The following is a 21,090-nucleotide window of genomic DNA, read 5'->3' as shown; positions in this document are numbered from 1 at the left end:
TCCCAATAACTAGACAGAAGATAAATAAGGAAATACAGGACTTGAACAAAATGTAAGACAAATATAGAAAACTCTACCCAACAGCAGAACACACATTCTTCTCAAGTGGACATGAAGCATTCTGCAGGCCAGACCACGTGGTAGGCCACAAAACAAAGCTCAATACATTTTAAAAGACTGAGATCATACAAAGCATCTTCAACCACAAGGGAATGAGGTTAGAAATTGATAACAGAAGAAAAACTGGAAAATACGTAAGTATGTGGAATTATATAACACACTTTCAAACAACCAACGGTTTAAAGAAGACATCACAAAAGAAGTCAGAAAATACTTACAAATGAATGAAAACAAAAACACAACATGCTAACACAACTCCAGTGAAAGTAATGCTCAGAGGGAAATTTATAGCAAGAACCTATGTTAAAAAGGAAAGATCTCAAATCAGTAATCTAACTTTACACCTTAAGGAACTAGACAAAGGAGAGCAAACTAAGCCAATGCTTGCAGAAGGAAGGAAAAACTAAGATTACAGAGGAGACAGACAAAATATCTTTTTAAAATAACATCAATGAGACCAAAAGTCAGTTCTCTGAAAAGATCAACAAAATTGTTCCTCTGGCTAGAATGACAAAGAAAAAGGAAGATGCAAATAACTAAAATCAAAAATGAAAATGGGACATTACTACTGACCTTACAGAAATAAAAAAGATTTTAAGAAAATACTATTAACTGCACACCAACAAATTAGATAATCTGGATGAAATGGACAAATTCCTATAAACACAAAAATTACCTAAACTGACTGAAGAAATAAAAAATCTCAACAGACCTATAACAAATAAGGAAACTGACTCAGTAACAAATAATCTCTCCACAAAGAAAAGTCTAGGACCAGATGGTTTCACTGGTAAATTCTATCAAATATAAAAGAAAAATGAACACCAATCCTTCTCAAACTCCCCAACAAATAGAAAAGGAATATTTCCTAACTCATTTTATGAAGCTATTATCACCCTGATGCCAAAGCCAGACAATGATACAAGAAAACTGTAATAGGCCAATGTCCCTTACAAATATAGATGCAAAAATTCTCAACAAACTACTAGCAAACCAAATACAACAGCACATTGAAAGGATTATATACCATGACCAAGAGAGATTTATCCTAAGTATACAAGAGTGGTTCAACATAAGAAAATCAATCAATGTAATACACCACATTAATAGAACAAAGGGAAAAAAACCACATGATCATTGCAATTAATGCAGAAAAAGCAGATAACAAAACATCTTTTCATGACAAAAACACTCAATAAATTAGGAATAGAAGGGAACTTCCTCAACATGGTAAAGGGTACTTATGAAAAAAAACACAGCTAACATCATACTCAACATTACACTCGTGAAAGACTGAAAGCTTTCTCCCTAAGATCAGGAATAAAACAAGAGTGCCTGCTTTCACCACTGCCATTCAATGCTGTACTGGAAATTCATTAGACATGAAAAAGAAAGAAAACACATCCAAAGTAGAAAGGAAGACATACAATGATTTCTGCTTGCAAATAACATGATCCTATGCATAGAAAATCCCAAAGAATCCACACACACACACGAACTACTAGAGCTAATAAATAAATTTGGCAAAACTGCAGGGTACAAGATAGACACAGAAAAACAGTCATGTTTCTATATGCCAGCAGTGAATACTCCAAAAAAATTAAGAAAACAATTCCATTTACAACAGCATTCAAAATATTAAAATACCAAGAATAAATTTAACTGAAGAGGTAAAATATTTGTATACTGAAAACTATAAAATATTGCTGAAAGGAATTAAAGACCTAAATAAATGGAAAGACATCCCGTGTTCATAGACTGGAAGACAACACTGTTAAGGCAGTAATAACTACCCAAATTGATCCACAGATTCCAATGCAATCTCTATCAAAATTTTCTTACAACTCAACAATAAAAAGACAAATAACCCAATGAAAAAATTGGCAAAGTATCCAAATAGATATTTGGATATCAAAGAAGTGATAACACAAATGCCCAACAAACACATGCAAAGCTGATCAACACCATTGGTCCATTAAGGAAATGCAAATCACTGTAATGAGATTTACACCACTTTACACCCACTAGGATGACTAAATCAAAAGGGCAGACAATAAAAAATGGTGGAGATATGGAGAAACTGGAGCCCTCATACATTGCTGGTGGGAATGTAAAATGGTGCTGCCACTTTCTTTCACAGCTCCTCAAAATGTCAGTTACCATACGACCCATAATTCCACTCCTAGGTTTATATCTAAGATAAATGGATATATGTCCACACAAAAACTTGTATACAAATGTTTAACACAGCATTATTTATGGTAGCCAAATGATGGAAACAACCCATTCTACAACATGGATGAACCTTGGAAATATGCTCAGTGAAAGAAGCCAATCATAAAAGACCACATATTGTATGATTCCATTTATATGAAATAGTCAAACAGGCAAATTTATAGACTAAGAGCAGATTTGTGGTTATCAGGGGCTAGGGGATGGAGGGAGGGAAAATGGATAGTGACTGGTAATGGATATGGGGTTTGTTTTGGAGGTGATGAAAATGTTCTAAAATTAGGTGCAGTGCTGGTTGCACAACTCTGAATATACCATTTTTAAAAATCACAATAAATACACTTTAAATGGCTGAATATTATGGTAAATGCATTATATCTCAATAAAGCTGTTTTTTAAAAATGTTACATTTTCCCTTTTAACTGAAGTCATCTTTTACCAAGAAGTTTCAGTGGTTTTTAAAGATTTTTTTTAAATCTTTAAAGATTTTTAAAAAAATCTTATTAGGCTAGCTAATACTCCAATCTCCCAAATTCACAGGGTTCAAGTAATTTCAGACTTTGTATTCATAACAAATCTTAAAAGTTCTTATTCTTTCGTATGTAATATTTAAAAGGGAAAAAAAAGGATGGTCATTGCTTTCTCTTAGGTCATCTCTTCTAATTAAACTCTATTCTGACTAGCAGAATTCTAAAACAGAGATGAATAGAACCCTAAAGTCAGGAAGCATTAAACTTTTCATCTATTGTTAATAAGGAAAAAATAGGAAAAAATTAGTAATTTATGTTCTATTTGGATTAACTACGTGTTACAGAATAGTTTCTGGGGTGGGAAGGGAAATATTAATGGCATCTCCATCACAAATCAATCCAAATCCTACTTTTTGGAAGTAGGCCTGTTCTTTTGGCATAAGTAATGAATTCAAGTGTAATAATATAAGTATAATCATTTCTAGAAAGTCAACTTAAAATGATACTAAAATACCCAAAGTAAATTTCATCAATTGAAAAAACTGAGGTACGATGTTCAAAGATTCATTTAAGCCTAAACTATGAATGAACAGCTCAGGGACAATCCCAACCACCAACCCATCTGAAGGTTTTCACAAAGGTTCGATTTTGTAATGCCAACATAATGTAATAGGGAAGAACAAATCTGGCTCCATACTGGATCTGTTTCTTTTACTCTAAACTTTGTATTCTACTGCTTTTGCTACAAGTTAATCACTAAAGGAATGTTGCTTATAGCTTAAAGAATACATAATGGCCCATCTGGGGAACCCTGTCCCCCATCCTGAGCAGTAAGCTAAAACACCTTTGTTTAGCTCCCAGGAAACATCCTGTCCAGGCCCACCTGTGACGGACTGCAAGGAGGAAGAAATGAATGCATCCCCTCCAGAGTCTGGCAGGAACCAGGAAACATTTACAACAACTTATCACCTTGTGTTTTTTTCTTTTTCTTTTTGAACTTTACCTCCTTACCTCCCCCTCTTTGTTTTATAAAAGAAACTAGCATCCAAACCCAGGCAAGATGGTTCTTTGGGACACTAGTCCACCATCTTCCCGGTCTGCTGGCTTTCTGAATAAAGTTGCTATTCCTTGCCCCAACACCTCGTCTCTCGATTTATTGGCTTGTCGTGCAGAAGCAGTACAAGCTTGGACTCGGTACCAATAAGACATTTTATCTTGAGCAAGTTAGTCCTCTCCCAACTCCATATATTATCAGAGAAAACACTTAGAGCAAATACCCTTGGGATACAGAAGAAACAGTGCAAATTATAAACAAATCCATTAAATCAACCATATGAATCACATGTGGCTGCAGTAACTATAGCCAAAGCACAGTGAGAAAACTGTGGTGACACAGAACTTTCTAGAGCAAATAGTTCTAAATTTTTCCCTACTTTTGAAGACAAGAATCTGTAAGAAACTCTAAAGTTGAAATATCTGCCAATTCAGCTTTAAGTAAAAAAACATGTATTGCTCTATGTTCTTGAATTTCAAACAGGTAAAGATACAATAATTCTATTCTTTTATGAAAACTTAATTGTTTAAATTTATTATTCAACTAACTGATGCCAGGTACCAGCCAAGGGACAAACCCTGCCTCCCACCCAGAGGAAGCCTTTAGACTGTACCCAAATGAGAAGATTACCAGTTAAGCATCTTTAATGATCATTCTGATGTGAATCTTCTAATTAAACCTATAAACTTGATGGTGTCTGGGTTATGAAGTAAGATCCTAACTCTGGGCCTGAGGACAGTTTCTCGGTATAAGAGAGAAAACTCTAGAGCAGGAGTAGGAAGACCTGTACTACAGCCATACTTTTGGTGACCAACAGGCTGTGTGCCTCCTGGACAAGTCATTCACTTCTCTGGATAATAACCTTCCTAATCTATCAAACTGCATGGAGGGTAGAATTGAATTATATGTTAAAGCTTCTTCCAGATGTAAGATACTATGCTCCTATATAAGGAGAGTAACATTTTAATGGTTGCTCAATTATTCAAAGCTTTTTAATCAGTGTATGAACTAATTTTAATCAAATAGAACAAAATCCAGGATATGCTCTCACCTAGCATGTGACAGGCTCACAATAAATTACGTAATTTAATTTATACTAACTGTAACCTCTTCCATCTTATAAATAACATTAATGTAGAACCAAATCCTGGTCTCTTTTAGGAAATGACCAAAACAGCTAAAAATAAAATGGCCCCCACGTGAGCAGGTACCTACCTTTCACTTTCATTGTTGCCCAGAAATGTTCCAAACTGTGAGGCATATGCATGCTCAAAGAGCATGATGAGGAGATTCTCATTAAATTCAAATGAACAAGGGAACTGACGAAGTATCTGCCACACACTGTCCAAGAAGAGAAGAAATACAGGCGACTCCCACTTCTGCTTACTATTACAATAGGCCGACTGTGCACAGCGCTGCTGGAATGGGTGACCAGCCTAAGAGAAAAGATGGAAATGCAGCAATCATATCCAGTGAGATCACACTGTAGCACATTAATAACAAATTTCACACAGTTGCAACAAAACTATTAAATGGAACATCATATAATTTGGGTGGCTGCTCTTTAATGATTTCTTGGTTTAAGACAATCTTCACCAACTAAAGAAAAAGACAAGATTTCCAAATACTTAACAAGGGTATATATACAGTTAGCCATAACGTCTGCAGTTGGTCTTGGAATATCAAATAGAAGAATAATGAACTTCAGTAATAATAAGCATAAAATAAATCTTTCTACGTCTGTAAAATCTGGAGCAAAGTCAAAGAACATAAGCTCTTCAGGTATAAAACACGACAGCTATCCCCTTCTATCCATCCAAAGCACCTGTAGACTACTGTAAGATAAGGAAGCCTCAACACTAAATGCAGATAGATATGGGGTTCTCATAGACAAATTTTTATCAGGTTACTCCTGATAGTAAGTCTTTAATTACATAAGAAAGTTACTGTCATGATTACATCTGTACGAATGCTTTTATATTAGAGACAAAGCTGTCTTTAGTTTCCCCCTCCCCCCAAAAAGAACTAGAAGAGTCTGTCATCTACTGACCAAAGGAAATTTAAGAATCATTTGGCTCTCTGGCCCACCCAGAACCTGAGTACCGACCTTATCCCCCCAAATCACACCCTTCTAGGTATTTCATATACATGCTTTATCTTTGGGTCCTCGTGCTACTTTATCTGACAAAGATAATGCCAGGAACATGAATGGGATTTTGATGCCCATGAAAATGGTAATATATAAACAAATCAATCATACTCATTTGTTTGTTTGCTATGCATCACAAGGAATGTAGCTGAATAAGATCTGTACCAAATATTTAGGATGGTCTGACTTAAACAGAGATAAAGGTCAGCTGTCAGGGTGGGTAGACATGGTAAACATAACAGCATTAACACATAATAAAGCTGAATTGTAACTAGAAGGGCCAGAAGTGATTTTCTCCAGAGATACTTCCTTTCAAGATATATCTAAACATTTGTTTTCAATCACAATTACACACTAAGTTACATGGTGTATATATATTTAAATTAACCTCTGGCCTGAAGGATTTCCATCTATTTTATGAGACCTTTATTTTAGCTGTCCTTCAGCATTATATAGGACAGCACTGTGTTGTGTCCTAGGGGTAAACAGCTGAATTGGGTGGGCAAGGTTCCCTGAACTCAAAGAAGTCACTGTATCTGAGTCTAGTTCAGGAAACAAGGTGTGAGGAAAATGGATCAATTTTTTCTGTGAAGGAAGTTAAGGTCCCAGAGTCTTCACGAAAGTAGAGATATTTAGCTGGATCTTACAGGATGAGAAGGATTTCACCTGGCTGAGGAAGACAACAGGACAGAGATGAGCAGAAGGTAGAAAGCACTAAAGCACATGCCTTGTACTTACAAGTCCCCACTCCTCCTTCCCCCCTTGTTTATGTCTTTTATCTCTAGCAAGACTAAGTTCTGTGAGACAAGACCATGTTTTACACGTTCTTTGTGTTTCCCCTATAGGTAACAAGGTACAACTAATAACGTTTGTTAGGGGAATGAAGTGCCAAATGAGCAATATAAGCAAACAGGGAGACAGAAATTGAGAGGCAGTAAAGATTACAGGCATTTATTAAGAGGAAGAGAGATTTACTGTCCCCCAGAAAATTAAACATCTGAATCAATCAGAATTTCATATATTATATCCATTCCCACAAACCAGGATCAAACATCAATTATGAGCAGTTCCTCTGTGGACAAAATAGCTTTTCTCACCTGAAGCCACTCTCTCTCTATCAAGGCCTCAAAGCCCCGGATGGTCCTGCTTCTTGGTTCCAAGATAATCTGGGCCAGGGAGGTAACCTGGAGTGTGGAATCAGTTCCTTCTGTTCCATGAATCAGTATGGATGCTCCTTCCCTGGTAGGAAAATTCAGAGGACAAATGGGACACTCCTGACATGGTCAACCAACTCTGTTAATAATAAACATTTCTTGAGTATAACAATAAACATTTCTTGAGTATAACAGTTGAAAGTCTTTTGCATTCTGCTCTGTCCAGTAGGTTTAGAGTCTAAATGAGGTACATGAAGACAGCTTCCTTTGGGGAAAATATAAAACTCTAAGTCCCAAATTTCATAGGACAAGAACCCATTTACATTATAACAAATTTCATAAAACCATTTCCTGAATGTTTTCTTCCTTTACAAAACCAGAAAGCAGACCTCATCACATTCACTAGATGCTGACCTTTTCTGCTTTAATATAGTTAACTAAAGCCTTTTCTCATCAAGCCTAGAAACACACAAAGTTATTTTTCTGTATCTCTCTGACCTTGATTCTACCTTTCCACCATCAGTTTACTGTAAGGATGCCTTCATAAACCATAATGAATCTGGGAAACAAGTCCTAAACCACACTTTGAGAAACATGAAAACAGGAAGAAAAATTTTAAAATATTATATATAAAAGTGTCAGGGGGTTTCCCTGGTGGCGCAGTGGTTGGGAGTCCGCCTGCTGATGCAGGGGACACGGGTTCGTGACCTGGTCTGGGAGGATCCCACATGCCGTGGAGCGGCTGGGCCCGTGAGCCATGGCTGCTGAGCCTGCGCATCCGGAGCCTGTGCTCCGCAACGGGAGAGGCCATAACAGTGAGAGGCCCGCGTACCGCAAAAAAACAACAAAAAAAAAGTGTCAATCTAGGGACCACCCTGGTGGCACAGTGGTAAAGACTCCATGCTCCCAATGCAGGGGGCCCAGGTTCGATCCCTGGTCAGGGAACTAGATCCCACACGCATGCCACAACTAAGAGTTTGCATGCCACAACTAAGGAGCCCACATGCTGCAACTAAGAAGCCAGCGACCCGCAACTAAGGAACCCATGAGCCACAATTAAGGAGTCCACGTGTTGCAACTAAGGAGCCGGCAAGCCACAACTAAGGAGCCCACAAGCCACAACTAAGGAGTCCGCCTGCTGCAAATAAGACCCAGCACAACCAAATAGACCCAGTGCAACCAAATAAATAAATTCCTTAGGGGGAAAAAAAAAGTATCAATCTAGAAAGTCAGTGGCAATGATACCACTATACACTCTGTAGGTGGTTCCCAGGACCCCATTATTCTAAAGAGTGGGAGGAAACACCAGAAACTAAACTACATTTTCTCCCCTCCCCTTCTTCTACCTCTTTTTATTGAAATGACAGTGAAGGAAATTGTGGAAAAAAGGAAAATAAGCTCACCACTTTCCCATAAAAGTTTTATGTTTGGCTACTGTTAATTCTTTCCTCATGTACAGATATACTTTACATAGCTGTAGTGAAAGGTAACTTATTATTTCCACTTTTATTATAAACATTTTCCCATGTTTCTATGTCATCTATAAAAGTATTGTATTAATGGTTACATAATATTCTATTAAGTGATGAACTACAATTTACTTAATCCTATACTTGGACATTCAGGTCACTGCCAATTTTTGTTACACTTTAGATGGTGTACTTAGCTTTTTGTCTTTTGCTGAATTATTCTAGAGTTCTTAATTTGAAAATAAGACTCCCTGATGTTCACCTATGTTTAAGTTAACAACCCCATTCTCAGGATGAAATCTAATGACTAGACTGAAGGGTATGAGCAAATGTTTTCAGGCTTTTGATATATATTAGATGTATATCCTAGTTATCTGTGGTATACTCTAAATTTAATTCAATTAATTTAAGGTCTATTTTTACATTTTGAGTGTTGTAAGGGCAGATTTTTATGAAGGTATAACTAATGAGCTAATATACATCCCAAAAGGGAACTCAAACATGGCAAAATAAACCAAAACCTTCAATTCTCCTAGGAGTGTGTAAGTCCCTGTTTGTTTAAGGTAGCCCAAACCAAACAAAGGTGGAGATAGAAAACACTGTTCTGCCCCTGGGATTACATCCACCTGCATCACCTCTAATTATGGCTGAAGACTCAGACAACATGGTTATAAGGGTTTATGACAATTCATGTCTCATAAGCAAACAAAGCCTCTGTACTCATCATGTAAGGGGAAATATTTTTAACTTAGGTTAAAAAATCCCAAACCCTTGAGCTTCCCTGGTTGAGAGTCCGCCTGCTGATGCAGGGGACACGGATTCATGCCCCGGTCCAGGAAGATCCCATATGCCGTGGAGCGGCTGGGCCCGTGAGCCACAGCTGCTGAGCCTGCGCATCCGGAGTCTGTGCTCCGCAACGTGAGAGGCCACGGCAGTGAGAGGCCCTCATACCGCAAAAAGAAAAAAAAAAACCCAATCCCTTAATATATACATCTCATCATTCTGTATTATTTATTTCTCTGCCACAGAACCTTGGTCTTTAACTCCCATTATTTTATAAGATAATTGGGCTTCCCTTTTTTTTCTTTATTTTTTTGGCTGCATCAGGCCTTAGTTGCGGCATGCAGGATCTTTTCGTTGTGGTGCGGTCTTCTCTCTAGTTGTGGCGTGTTGGTTTTCTCTCTCTAGTTGTAGCGCGCAGGCTCCAGAGTGAGTGGGCTCTGTAGTTCGCGGCACATGGGCTCTCTCATTGAGGCGCGTAAGTTCAGTAGCTGTGGCGTGTGGGCTTAGTTGCCCAGCGGCAAGTGGGATCTTCATTCCTCGACCAGGGATCAAACCCGTGTCCCCTGCATAGGAAGGTGGATTCTTTACCACTGGACCACCAGAGAGGTCCCTACACCAGGAATCCCAGGGAATCCTGATTCATGGCACTTGGTGGCCCTGTGGTAAGTTGCTAACTCACCACATGATCTTAAGCAACCTGTTCTATTATCAATTTCTCATTTATTTTTAAAATTACATATATATTTCCCTAATTTGGAAGCATCAATAAAACAAATTAAAATCTCAAAGAAAAGTGCCATCCAACTATGTGGTGACAACACTTCTACCTACCTACTGTTTCAGTGGGAATCCCCTTCTTAAAAAGGGCATTCTAACACAAGGCAGACAGCAGAAGCAAGAAGAACTACAATCCTGCAGCCTGTGGAACAAAAAACACATTCACAGAAAGACAGACAAGATGAAAAGGCAGAGGGCTAGGTACCAGATGAAGGAACAAGATAAAGCCCCAGAAAAACAACTAAATGAAGTGGAGATAGGCAGCCTTCCAGAAAAAGAATTCAGAATAATGATAGTGAAGATGATCCAGGACCTCGGAAAAAGAATGGAGGCAAAGATCAAGAACGTGCAAGAAATCTTTAACAAAGACCTACAAGAATTAAAGAACAAACAGAGACGAACAATACAATAACTGAAATGAAAACTACACTAGAAGGAATCAATAGCAGAATAACTGAGGCAGAAGAACGGATACGTGACCTGGAAGACAGAATGGTGGAATTCGCTGCTGTGGAACAGAATAAAGGAAAAAGAATGAAAAGAAATGAAGACAGCCTAAGAGACCTCTGGGACAACATTAAACACAACAACATGTGCATTATAGGGGTCCCAGAAGGAGAAGAGAGAGAGAAAGGACCCAAGAAAATATTTGAAGAGATTATAGTTGAAAACGTCCCTAACATGGGCAAAGAAATAGCAACCCAAGTCCAGGAAGCGCAGCGAGTCCCATACAGGATAAACCCAAGGAGAAACATGCCGAGACACATAGTAATCAAATTGGCAAAAACTAAAGACAAAGAAAAATTATTAAAAGCAGCAAGGGAAAACTGACAAATAACATACAAGGGAACTGCCATAAGGTTAACAGCTGATTTCTCAGCAGAAACTCTACAAGCCAGAAGGGAGTGGCATGACATACTTCAAGTGATGAAAGGGAAGAACCTAAAACCAAGATTACTCTACCCAGCAAGGATCTCATTCAGATTCCATGGAGAAATCAAAAGCTTTACAGACAAGCAAAAGCTAAGAGAATTCAGCACCACCAAACCACCTCTACAACAAATGCTAAAGGAACTTCTCTAAGTGGAAAATACAAGAAAAGGACCTACAAAAATAAACCCAAAACAATGAAGAAAATGGTCACAGGAACATACATATTGATAATTACCTTAAATGTGAATGGATTAAACGCTCCAACCAAAAGAGACAGGCTTGCTGAATGGATACAAAAACAAGACCCATACATATGAAAGTGAGGGGATGGAAAAAGATATTCCATGCAAATGGAAATCAAAAGAAAGCTGGAGTAGCTATACTCATATCAGATAAAATATACTTTAAAATAAAGAATGTTACGAGAGACAAGGAAGGACACTACATAATGATCAAGGGATCAATCCAAGAAGAAGATATAACAATTATAAATCTATATGCACCCAACATAGGAGCACCTCAATACATAAGGCAACTGCTAACAGCTATAAAAGAAGAAATTGACAGTACCACAGTAATAGTGGGGGACTTTAACACCTCACTTACACCAATGGAGAGATCACCCAAAATGAAAATAAATAAGGAAAGAGAAGCTTTAAATGACACAATAGATCGGATAGATTTCATTGATATTTATAGGACATTCCATCCAAAAACAGCAGATTACACTTTCTTCTCAAGTGCGCACAGAACATTCTCCAGGATAGCTCACCTCTAGGGTCACAAATCAAGCCTAAGTCAATTTAAGAAAATTGAAATCATATCAAGCATCTTTTCTGACCACAACGCTATGAGATTAGAAATGAATTACAGGGAAAAAAATGTAAAAAACACAAACACGTGGAGGCTAAAAAATACATTACTGGGAGGAAGATGGTGGAAGAGTAAGACGCAGAGATCACCTTCCTCCCCAAAGATACACCAGAAATACATCTACATGTGGAACAACTCCTACAGAACACCTACTGAACACTGGCAGAAGAACTGAGACCTCCCAAACGGCAAGAAAATCCCCACATACCTGGGTAAGGCAAAAGAAAAAAGAATAAACAGAGACAAAAGAATAGGGACGGGACCCGCACCAGTGGGAGGGAGCTGTGAAGGAGGAAAGGTTTCCACACACTAGGAAGCCCCTTTGTGGGCAGACACTGTGGGTGGCAACGGGGGGAAGCTTTGGAGCCATGGAGGAGAGCACAGCAACAGGGGTGCGGAAGGCAAAGCAGAGAGATTCCGGCACAGAGGATCGGTGCCGACCAGCACTCACCAGCCTGAGAGGCTTGTCTGCTCACCCACTGGGGCGGAGCACAGGGAGAGGACTGGGGTTGGCGGAGTGAACACAGCCTGCAGGGGGTTAGTGCGCCACGTCTGGCCGGGAAGGAGTCCGCGAAAAGTCTGCAACTGCCGAAGAGGCAGGAGACTTTTTCTTCCCTCTTTGTTTCCTGGTGCGCAAGGAGAGGGGATTAAGAGCGCTGCTTAAAGGCGCTCCAGAGACGGGTGCGAGCCGCGGCTAACAGCGCGGACCCCAGAGATGGGCATGAGATGCTAAGGCTGCTGCTGCCGCCACCAAGAAGCCTGTGTGCGAGCACAGGTCACTATCTACACCTCCCTTCCGGGGAGCCTGTGCAGCCCGCCACTGCCAGGGTCCCGGGATCCAGGGACAACTTCCCCAGGAGAACGCACGGCACGCCTCAGGCTGGTACAATGTCCCACCAGCCTTTGCCGTCGCAGTCTCGCCTGGCATCCACACCCCTCCCTGCCACCAGCCTGAGTGAGCCAGAGCCCCCGAGTCAGCTGCTCATTTCACCCTGGCCTGTCTGAGCGAAGAACAGACACCCTCCAGCGACCTACACACAGAGGCAGGGCCAAATCCAAAGCTGAGCCCCAGGAGCTGTGCAAAAAAAGAAGAGAAAGGGAAATCTCTCCCAGCACCCTCAGGAGCAATAGATTAAAACTCCACAATCAACTTGATGTACCCTGCATCTGTGGAATACCTGAATAGACAATAAATCATCCCAAATTGAAAAGGTGGACTTTGAGAAGAAGATTTATTATTGTTTCCTCTTTTCCTCTTTTTCTGAGTGTGTATGTGTATGATTCTGTGTGAGATTTTGTCTGTATACCTTTGATTTCACCATTTGTCTTAGGGTTCTATACGTCCGTTTTTTTTTTAATTTTTAAAAATCTTTTTTCTTAATAATTATTTTTAATTTTAATAACTTTATTTTATCTTAATTTATTTTGCTTGCTTTCTTTTTTCTTTCTTCTTTCCTTTTTTTTCTTTCCTTCCTCCCTCCCTCCCTCCCACCCTTCCTTTCTTTCTTTCTACTTTTTCTCACTTTCATTCTGAGCCGAGTTGATGAAAGGCTCTTGGTGCTGCAGCCAGGAGTCAGTGCTGTGCCTCTGAGGTGGGAGAGCCAACTTCAGGACACTGGTCCACAAGGAACCTCCCAGCTCCACATAATATCAAACAGCGAAAATCTCCCAGAGATCTCCATCTCAACACCAGCAGCCAGCTTCACTCAACGACCAGCAAGCCACAGTGCTGGACAACCTATGCCAAACAACTAGCGAGACAGGAACACAACCCCACCCATTAGCAGAGAGGCTGCCTAAAATAATAGTAAGTCCACAGACACCCCAAAACACACCACCAGACATGGACCTTCCCACCAGAAACACAAAATCCAGCCTCATCCACCAGAACACAGGCAAAAGTCCCCTCCACCAGGAAGCCTACACAACCCACTGAACCAACCTTAGCCACTGGGAACAGACACCAAAAACAATGGGAACAGCAAACCTGCAGCCTGCAAAAAGGAAACCCAAAACACAGTAAAATGAGCAAAATGAGAAGACAAAAAAACACACAGCAGATGGGAGGAGCAAGATAAAAACCAACCTGACCTAACACATGAGGAGGAAACAGGCAGTCTACCTGAAAAAGAATTCAGAATAATGATAGTCAAGATGATCCAAAATCTTGGAAATAGAATAGACAAAATGCAAGAAACATTTAACAAGGACCTAGAAAAACTAAAGATGAAACAAGCAACGATGAACAACACAATAAATGAAAAGAAAAATACTCTAGATGGGATCAATAGCAGAATAACTGAGGCAGAAGAACAGATAAGTGACCTGGAAAATAAAATACTGCAAATGACTACTGCAAAGCAGAATAAAAGGAAAACAATGAAGAGAATTGAGGAAGGTCTCAGAGATCTCTGGGACAACATTAAACACACCAACATTACAATTATATGGGTTCCAGAAGAAGAAGAGAAAAAAGGGACTCAGAAAATATTTGAAGAGGTTATAGTTGAAAACTTCCCTAATATGGGAAAGGAAATAGTTAATCAAGTCCAGGAAGCAGAGAATCCCATACAAGAACAATCCAAGGAGAAACGCCCCAAGACACATATTAATCAAACTAACAAAAATTAAATACAAAGAAAACATATTAAAAACAGCAAGGAAAAAACAACAAATAACACACAAGGGAATTGGCATAAGGTTAACAGCTGTACTTTCAGCAGAAACTCTGAAAGCCAGAAGGGACTGGCAGGACATATTTAAAGTGATAAAGGAGAAAAACCTAAAACCAAGATTACTCTACCCAGCAAGGGTCTCACTCAGATTTGATGGAGAAATTAAAAACCTTTAGAGACAAGCAAAGCTGAGCGACTTCCGCACCACAAAACAAGCTTTACAACAAATGCTAAAGGAACTTCTCTAGGCAAGAAACACAAGAGAAGGAAAAGACCTACAATAACAAACCCCAAACAATTCAGAAAATGGGAATAGGAACATACATATCGATAATTACCTTAAATGTAAATGGATTAAACGCACCCACCAAGAGACACAGACTGGCTGAATGGATACAAAAACAAGACCCATATTAATGCTGTCTACAAGAGACCCATGTCCGACCTAGAGACACATACAGACTGAAAGTGAGGGGATGGAAAAAGATATTCCATGCAAATGGAAACCAAAAGAAAGCTGGAGTAGCAATTCTCATATCAGACAAAATAGACTTTAAAATAAAGACTATTACAAGAGACAAAGAACACTACATAATGATCAAGGGATCGATCCAAGAAGAAGATATAACAATTGTAAATATCTAGGCACCCAACATAGAAGCACCTCAATACATAAAGAAAATACTAACAGCTATAAAAGGAGAAATCAACACTAACATATTCATAGTAGGAAACTTTGACACACCACCTTCAGCAATGGACCGATCATGCAAAATGAAAATAAATAAGGAAACACAAGCTTTAAATGATACATTAAACAAGACAGACGTTACTGACATTTATAGGACATTCTAACAAAAACAACAAAATACACATTTTTCTCAAGTGCTCATGCAACATTCTACAGAATAGATCATATCTTGGGTCACAAGTCAAGCCCTGGTAAATTTAAGAAAATTGAAATTGTTTCAAGTATCTTTCCGACCACAAGGCTATGATTCTGGATATCAAATACAGGAAAAGATCTGTAAAAAATGCAAACACTTGGATGCTAAACACTACACTACTTAATAACGAAGTGATCACTGAAGAAATCAAAGAGGAAATCAAAAAACACCTAGAGACGAATGACAATCGAGACACGACGACCCCAAACCTATGGGATGCAGCAACAGCAGTTCTAAGAGGCAAGTTTATAGCAATACAATCCTACCTTAAGAAAGAGAAAGCATCTCGAATAAACAACCTAACCTCGCACCTAAAGCAATTTTAAAGAGAAAGAAGAACAAAAAAACCCCAAAGTTAGCAGAAGGAAAGAAATCATAAAGATCAGATCAGAAATCAATGAAAAAGAAATGAAGGAAACGATAGCAAAGATCAATAAAGCTAAAAGCTGGTTCTTTGGGAAGACAGACAAAATTGATAAACCATTAGTCAGACTCATCAAGAAAAAAAGGGAGAAGACTCAAATCAATACAATTAGCAATGAAAAAGGAGAAGTAACAACTGACAGTGCAGAAATACAAAAGATCGTGAGAGATTACCACAAGCAACTCTATGCCAATAAAATGGACAACCTGGAAGAAACGGACAAATTCTTAGGGATGCACAACCTGCCAAGACTGAATCGGGAAAAACAGAAAATACGAACAGACCAATCACAAGCACTGAAATGGAAACTGTGATTAAAAATCTTCCAACAAACAAAAGCCCAGGACCAGATGGCTTCACAGGCGACTTCTATCAAACATTTAGAGAAGAGCTAACACCTATCCTTCTCAAACTCTTCCAAAATATAGCAGAGGGAGGAACACTCCCAAATTCATTCTACGAGGCCACCGTCACCTTGATACCAGAACCAGACAAGGATGTCACAAAGAAAACTACAGGCCAATATCCCTGATGAACACAGACGCAAAACTCCTCAACAAAATACCAGCAAACAGAATCCAACAGCACATTAAAAGGATCATACACCATGATCAAATGGGGTTTACTCCAGGAATGCAAGGACTCCTCAGTATACGCAGAACAATCAATGTGATGAACCGTATTAACAAACTGAAGAAGAAAAACCATATGATCATCTCAATAGATGCACAGAAAGCTTTTGACAAAATTCAAAACCCATTTATGATAGAAACGCTGCAGAAAGTAGGCATAGAGGGAACTTTCCTCAACATGATAAAGGCCATATATCACAAACCCACAACCAACGTCATCCACAATGGTGAAAACATGAAAGTATTTCCACTAAGATCAGGAACAAGACAAGGCTGCCCACTCTCACCACTCTTATTCAACATAGTTTTGGAAGTTTTAGCCACAGCAATCAGAGAAGAAAAGGAAATAAAAGGAATCCAAATCGGAAAAGAAGAAGTAAAGCTGTCACTGTTTGCAGATGACATGGCACTACACACAGCGAATCCTAAAGATGCTACCGGAAAACTACTAGAGCTAATCAATGAATTTGGTAAAGTAGCAGGACACAAAATTAATACACAGAAATCTCTGGCATTCCTATACACCAATGATGAAAAATCTGAAAGTGAAATCAAGAAAACACTCCCATTTACCACTGCAGCACAAAGAATAAAATACCTAGGAATAAACCTACCTAAGGAGACAAAAGACCTGTATGCAGAAAATTATAAGACACTGATGAAAGAAATTAAAGATGATACAAATAGATGGAGAGATATACCATGTACTTGGATGGGAAGAATCAACACTGTGAAAAGGACTCTACTACCCAAAGCAATCTACAGATTCAATGCAATCCCTAGCAAACTACCACTGGCATTTTTCACAAAACTAGAACGAAAACTTTCACAATTTGTATGGAAACACAAAAGACCCCGAATAACCAAAGCAATCTTGAGAACGAAAAACGGAGCTGGAGGAATCAGGCTCCGTGACTTCAGACTATACTACAAAGCTACAGTAATCAAGACAGTATGGTACTGGCACAAAAACAGATAGATCAATGGAACAGGACAGAAAGCCCAGAGATAAACCCACGCACATATGGTCACCTTATCTTTGATAAAGGAGGCAGGAATGTACAGTGGAGAAAGGACAGCCTCTTCAATAAGTGGTGCTGGGAAAACTGGACAGATACATGTAAAAGTATGAGATTAGATCACTCCCTAACACCATACACAAAAATAAGCTCAAAATGGATTGAAGACCTAAATGTAAGGCCAGAAACTATCAAACTCCTAGAAGAAAACATAGGCAGAACACTCTAAGACATAAATCACAGCAAGATCCTTTTTGACCCACCTCCTAGAGAAATGGAAATAAAAACAAAAATAAACAAATGGGACCTAATGGAACTTCAAAGCTTTTGCACAGCAAAGGAAACCACAAACAAGACCAAAAGACAAACCTCACAAGGGGAGAAAATATTTGCAAATGAAGCAACTGACAAAGGATTAATCTCCAAAATTTATAAGCAGCTCAGGCAGCTCAAGAACAAAAAATCAAACAACCCAATCCAAAAATGGGCAGAAGACCGAAATAGACATTTCTCCAAAGAAGATATACAGACTGCCAACAAACACAGGAAACAATGCTCAACTTCATTAATCATTAGAGAAATGCAAATCAGAACTACAATGAGATATCATCTCACACCAGTCAGAATGGCCATCATCAAAAAATCTAGAAACAGTAAATGCTGGAGTGGGTGTGGAGAAAAGGGAAGCCACTTGCACTGTTGGTGGGAATGTAAATCGATACAGCCACTGTGGAGAACAGTATGGAGGTTCCTTAAAAGACTACAAATAGAACTACCACGTGACCCAGCAATCCCACTACTGGGCATATACCCTCAGAACACCATAATTCAAAAAGAGTCATGTACCAAAATGTTCATTGCAGCTCTATTTACAATAGCCCGGACTGGAAACAACCTACGTGTCCATCATCGGAAGAATGGATAAAGAAGATGTGGCACATGTATGCAATGGAATATTACTCAGGCATAAGAAGACACGAAATTGAGCTATTTGTAATGAGGTGGAGAGACCTGGAGTCTGTCACACAGAGTGAAGTATGTCAGAAAGAGAAAGACAAATACCGTATGCTAACACATATATATGGAATTTAAGAAGGAAAAAAAAATGTCACGAAGAAGCTAGGGGTGAGACAGGAATAAAGACACAGACCTACTAGAGAATGGACTTGAGGATATGGGGAGGGGGAAGGGTGAGTTGTGACAAAGCGAGAGAGAGGCACGGACATATATACACTACCAAACGTAAGGTAGATAGCTAGTGGGAAGCAGCCGCAGAGCACAGGGAGATCAGCTCGGTTCTTTCTGACCGCCTGGAGGGGTGGGATAGGGAGGGTGGGAGGGAGGGAGACGCAAGAGGGAAGAGATATGGGAACACAGGTATATGTATAACTGATTCACTTTGTTATAAAGCAGAAAGTAACACACCACTGTAAAGCAATTATGCTCCAATAAACATGTGAAAAAAAAAAGAAAGAAAATTGAAACTGTATGAAGCATCTTTTCCAAGCACATGGCTGTGAGACTAGATATCAATTACAGGAAAAGATCTGTACAAAATACAAACACATGGAGGCTAAACAATACACTACTTAATAACGAAGTGATCACTGAAGAAATCAAAGAGGAAATCAAAAAACACCTAGAGACGAATGACAATCGAGACACGACGACCCCAAACCTATGGGATGCAGCAACAGCAGTTCTAAGAGGCAAGTTTATAGCAATACAATCCTACCTTAAGAAAGAGAAAGCATCTCGAATAAACAACCTAACCTCGCACCTAAAGCAATTTTAAAGAGAAAGAAGAACAAAAAAACCCCAAAGTTAGCAGAAGGAAAGAAATCATAAAGATCAGATCAGAAATCAATGAAAAAGAAATGAAGGAAACGATAGCAAAGATCAATAAAGCTAAAAGCTGGTTCTTTGGGAAGACAGACAAAATTGATAAACCATTAGTCAGACTCATCAAGAAAAAAAGGGAGAAGACTCAAATCAATACAATTAGCAATGAAAAAGGAGAAGTAACAACTGACAGTGCAGAAATACAAAAGATCGTGAGAGATTACCACAAGCAACTCTATGCCAATAAAATGGACAACCTGGAAGAAACGGACAAATTCTTAGGGATGCACAACCTGCCAAGACTGAATCGGGAAAAACAGAAAATACGAACAGACCAATCACAAGCACTGAAATGGAAACTGTGATTAAAAATCTTCCAACAAACAAAAGCCCAGGACCAGATGGCTTCACAGGCGACTTCTATCAAACATTTAGAGAAGAGCTAACACCTATCCTTCTCAAACTCTTCCAAAATATAGCAGAGGGAGGAACACTCCCAAATTCATTCTACGAGGCCACCGTCACCTTGATACCAGAACCAGACAAGGATGTCACAAAGAAAGAAAACTACAGGCCAATATCCCTGATGAACACAGACGCAAAACTCCTCAACAAAATACCAGCAAACAGAATCCAACAGCACATTAAAAGGATCATACACCATGATCAAATGGGGTTTATTTCAGGAATGCAAGGATTCCTCAGTATACGCAGATCAATGTGATGAACCGTATTAACAAACTGAAGAAGAAAAACCATATGATCATCTCAATAGATGCACAGAAAGCTTTTGACAAAATTCAAAACCCATTTATGATAGAAACGCTGCAGAAAGTAGGCATAGAGGGAACTTTCCTCAACATGATAAAGGCCATATATCACAAACCCACAACCAACGTCATCCACAATGGTGAAAACATGAAAGCATTTCCACTAAGATCAGGAACAAGACAAGGCTGCCCACTCTCACCACTCTTATTCAACATAGTTTTGGAAGTTTTAGCCACAGCAATCAGAGAAGAAAAGGAAATAAAAGGAATCCAAATCGGAAAAGAAGAAGTAAAGCTGTCACTGTTTGCAGATGACATGGCACTACACACAGCGAATCCTAAAGATGCTACCGGAAAACTACTAGAGCTAATCAATGAATTTGGTAAAGTAGCAGGACACAAAATTAATACACAGAAATCTCTGGCATTCCTATACACCAATGATGAAAAATCTGAAAGTGAAATCAAGAAAACACTCCCATTTACCACTGCAGCACAAAGAATAAAATACCTAGGAATAAACCTACCTAAGGAGACAAAAGACCTGTATGCAGAAAATTATAAGACACTGATGAAAGAAATTAAAGATGATACAAATAGATGGAGAGATATACCATGTACTTGGATGGGAAGAATCAACACTGTGAAAAGGACTCTACTACCCAAAGCAATCTACAGATTCAATGCAATCCCTAGCAAACTACCACTGGCATTTTTCACAAAACTAGAACGAAAACTTTCACAATTTGTATGGAAACACAAAAGAC

The 21,090-nt window shown here is 39.0% G+C and overlaps 1 protein-coding gene and 1 long non-coding RNA gene across 2 annotated transcripts in view; one reads left to right on the top strand and one right to left on the bottom strand.

Moving 5' to 3' along the window:
• The window catches only part of LOC137228196 (uncharacterized), a 95,045-nt gene extending 91,097 nt beyond the window's left edge, over positions 1-3,948 (top strand). The window contains exon 3 of the long non-coding RNA XR_010945192.1: positions 3,677-3,948. This is a non-coding gene — a long non-coding RNA (uncharacterized lncRNA). The remainder of the gene's footprint in view (positions 1-3,676) is intronic.
• MTMR9 (myotubularin related protein 9) overlaps positions 1-21,090 on the bottom strand; it is an 86,015-nt gene that overhangs the window by 13,244 nt on the left and 51,681 nt on the right. Inside the window, exons 7-8 of the mRNA XM_067745321.1 lie at positions 7,123-7,264; positions 5,092-5,312 (exon numbers count right to left, since the gene is read on the bottom strand). Coding sequence (XP_067601422.1) covers positions 5,092-5,312; positions 7,123-7,264 — 363 coding nt within the window. The remainder of the gene's footprint in view (positions 1-5,091; positions 5,313-7,122; positions 7,265-21,090) is intronic.

The sequence above is a fragment of the Pseudorca crassidens genome, chromosome 7, assembly GCF_039906515.1.
Source record: "Pseudorca crassidens isolate mPseCra1 chromosome 7, mPseCra1.hap1, whole genome shotgun sequence".
Classification (NCBI taxonomy): Eukaryota; Metazoa; Chordata; class Mammalia; order Artiodactyla; family Delphinidae; genus Pseudorca; species Pseudorca crassidens.
This window is presented reverse-complemented; position numbering and strand designations above follow the sequence as displayed.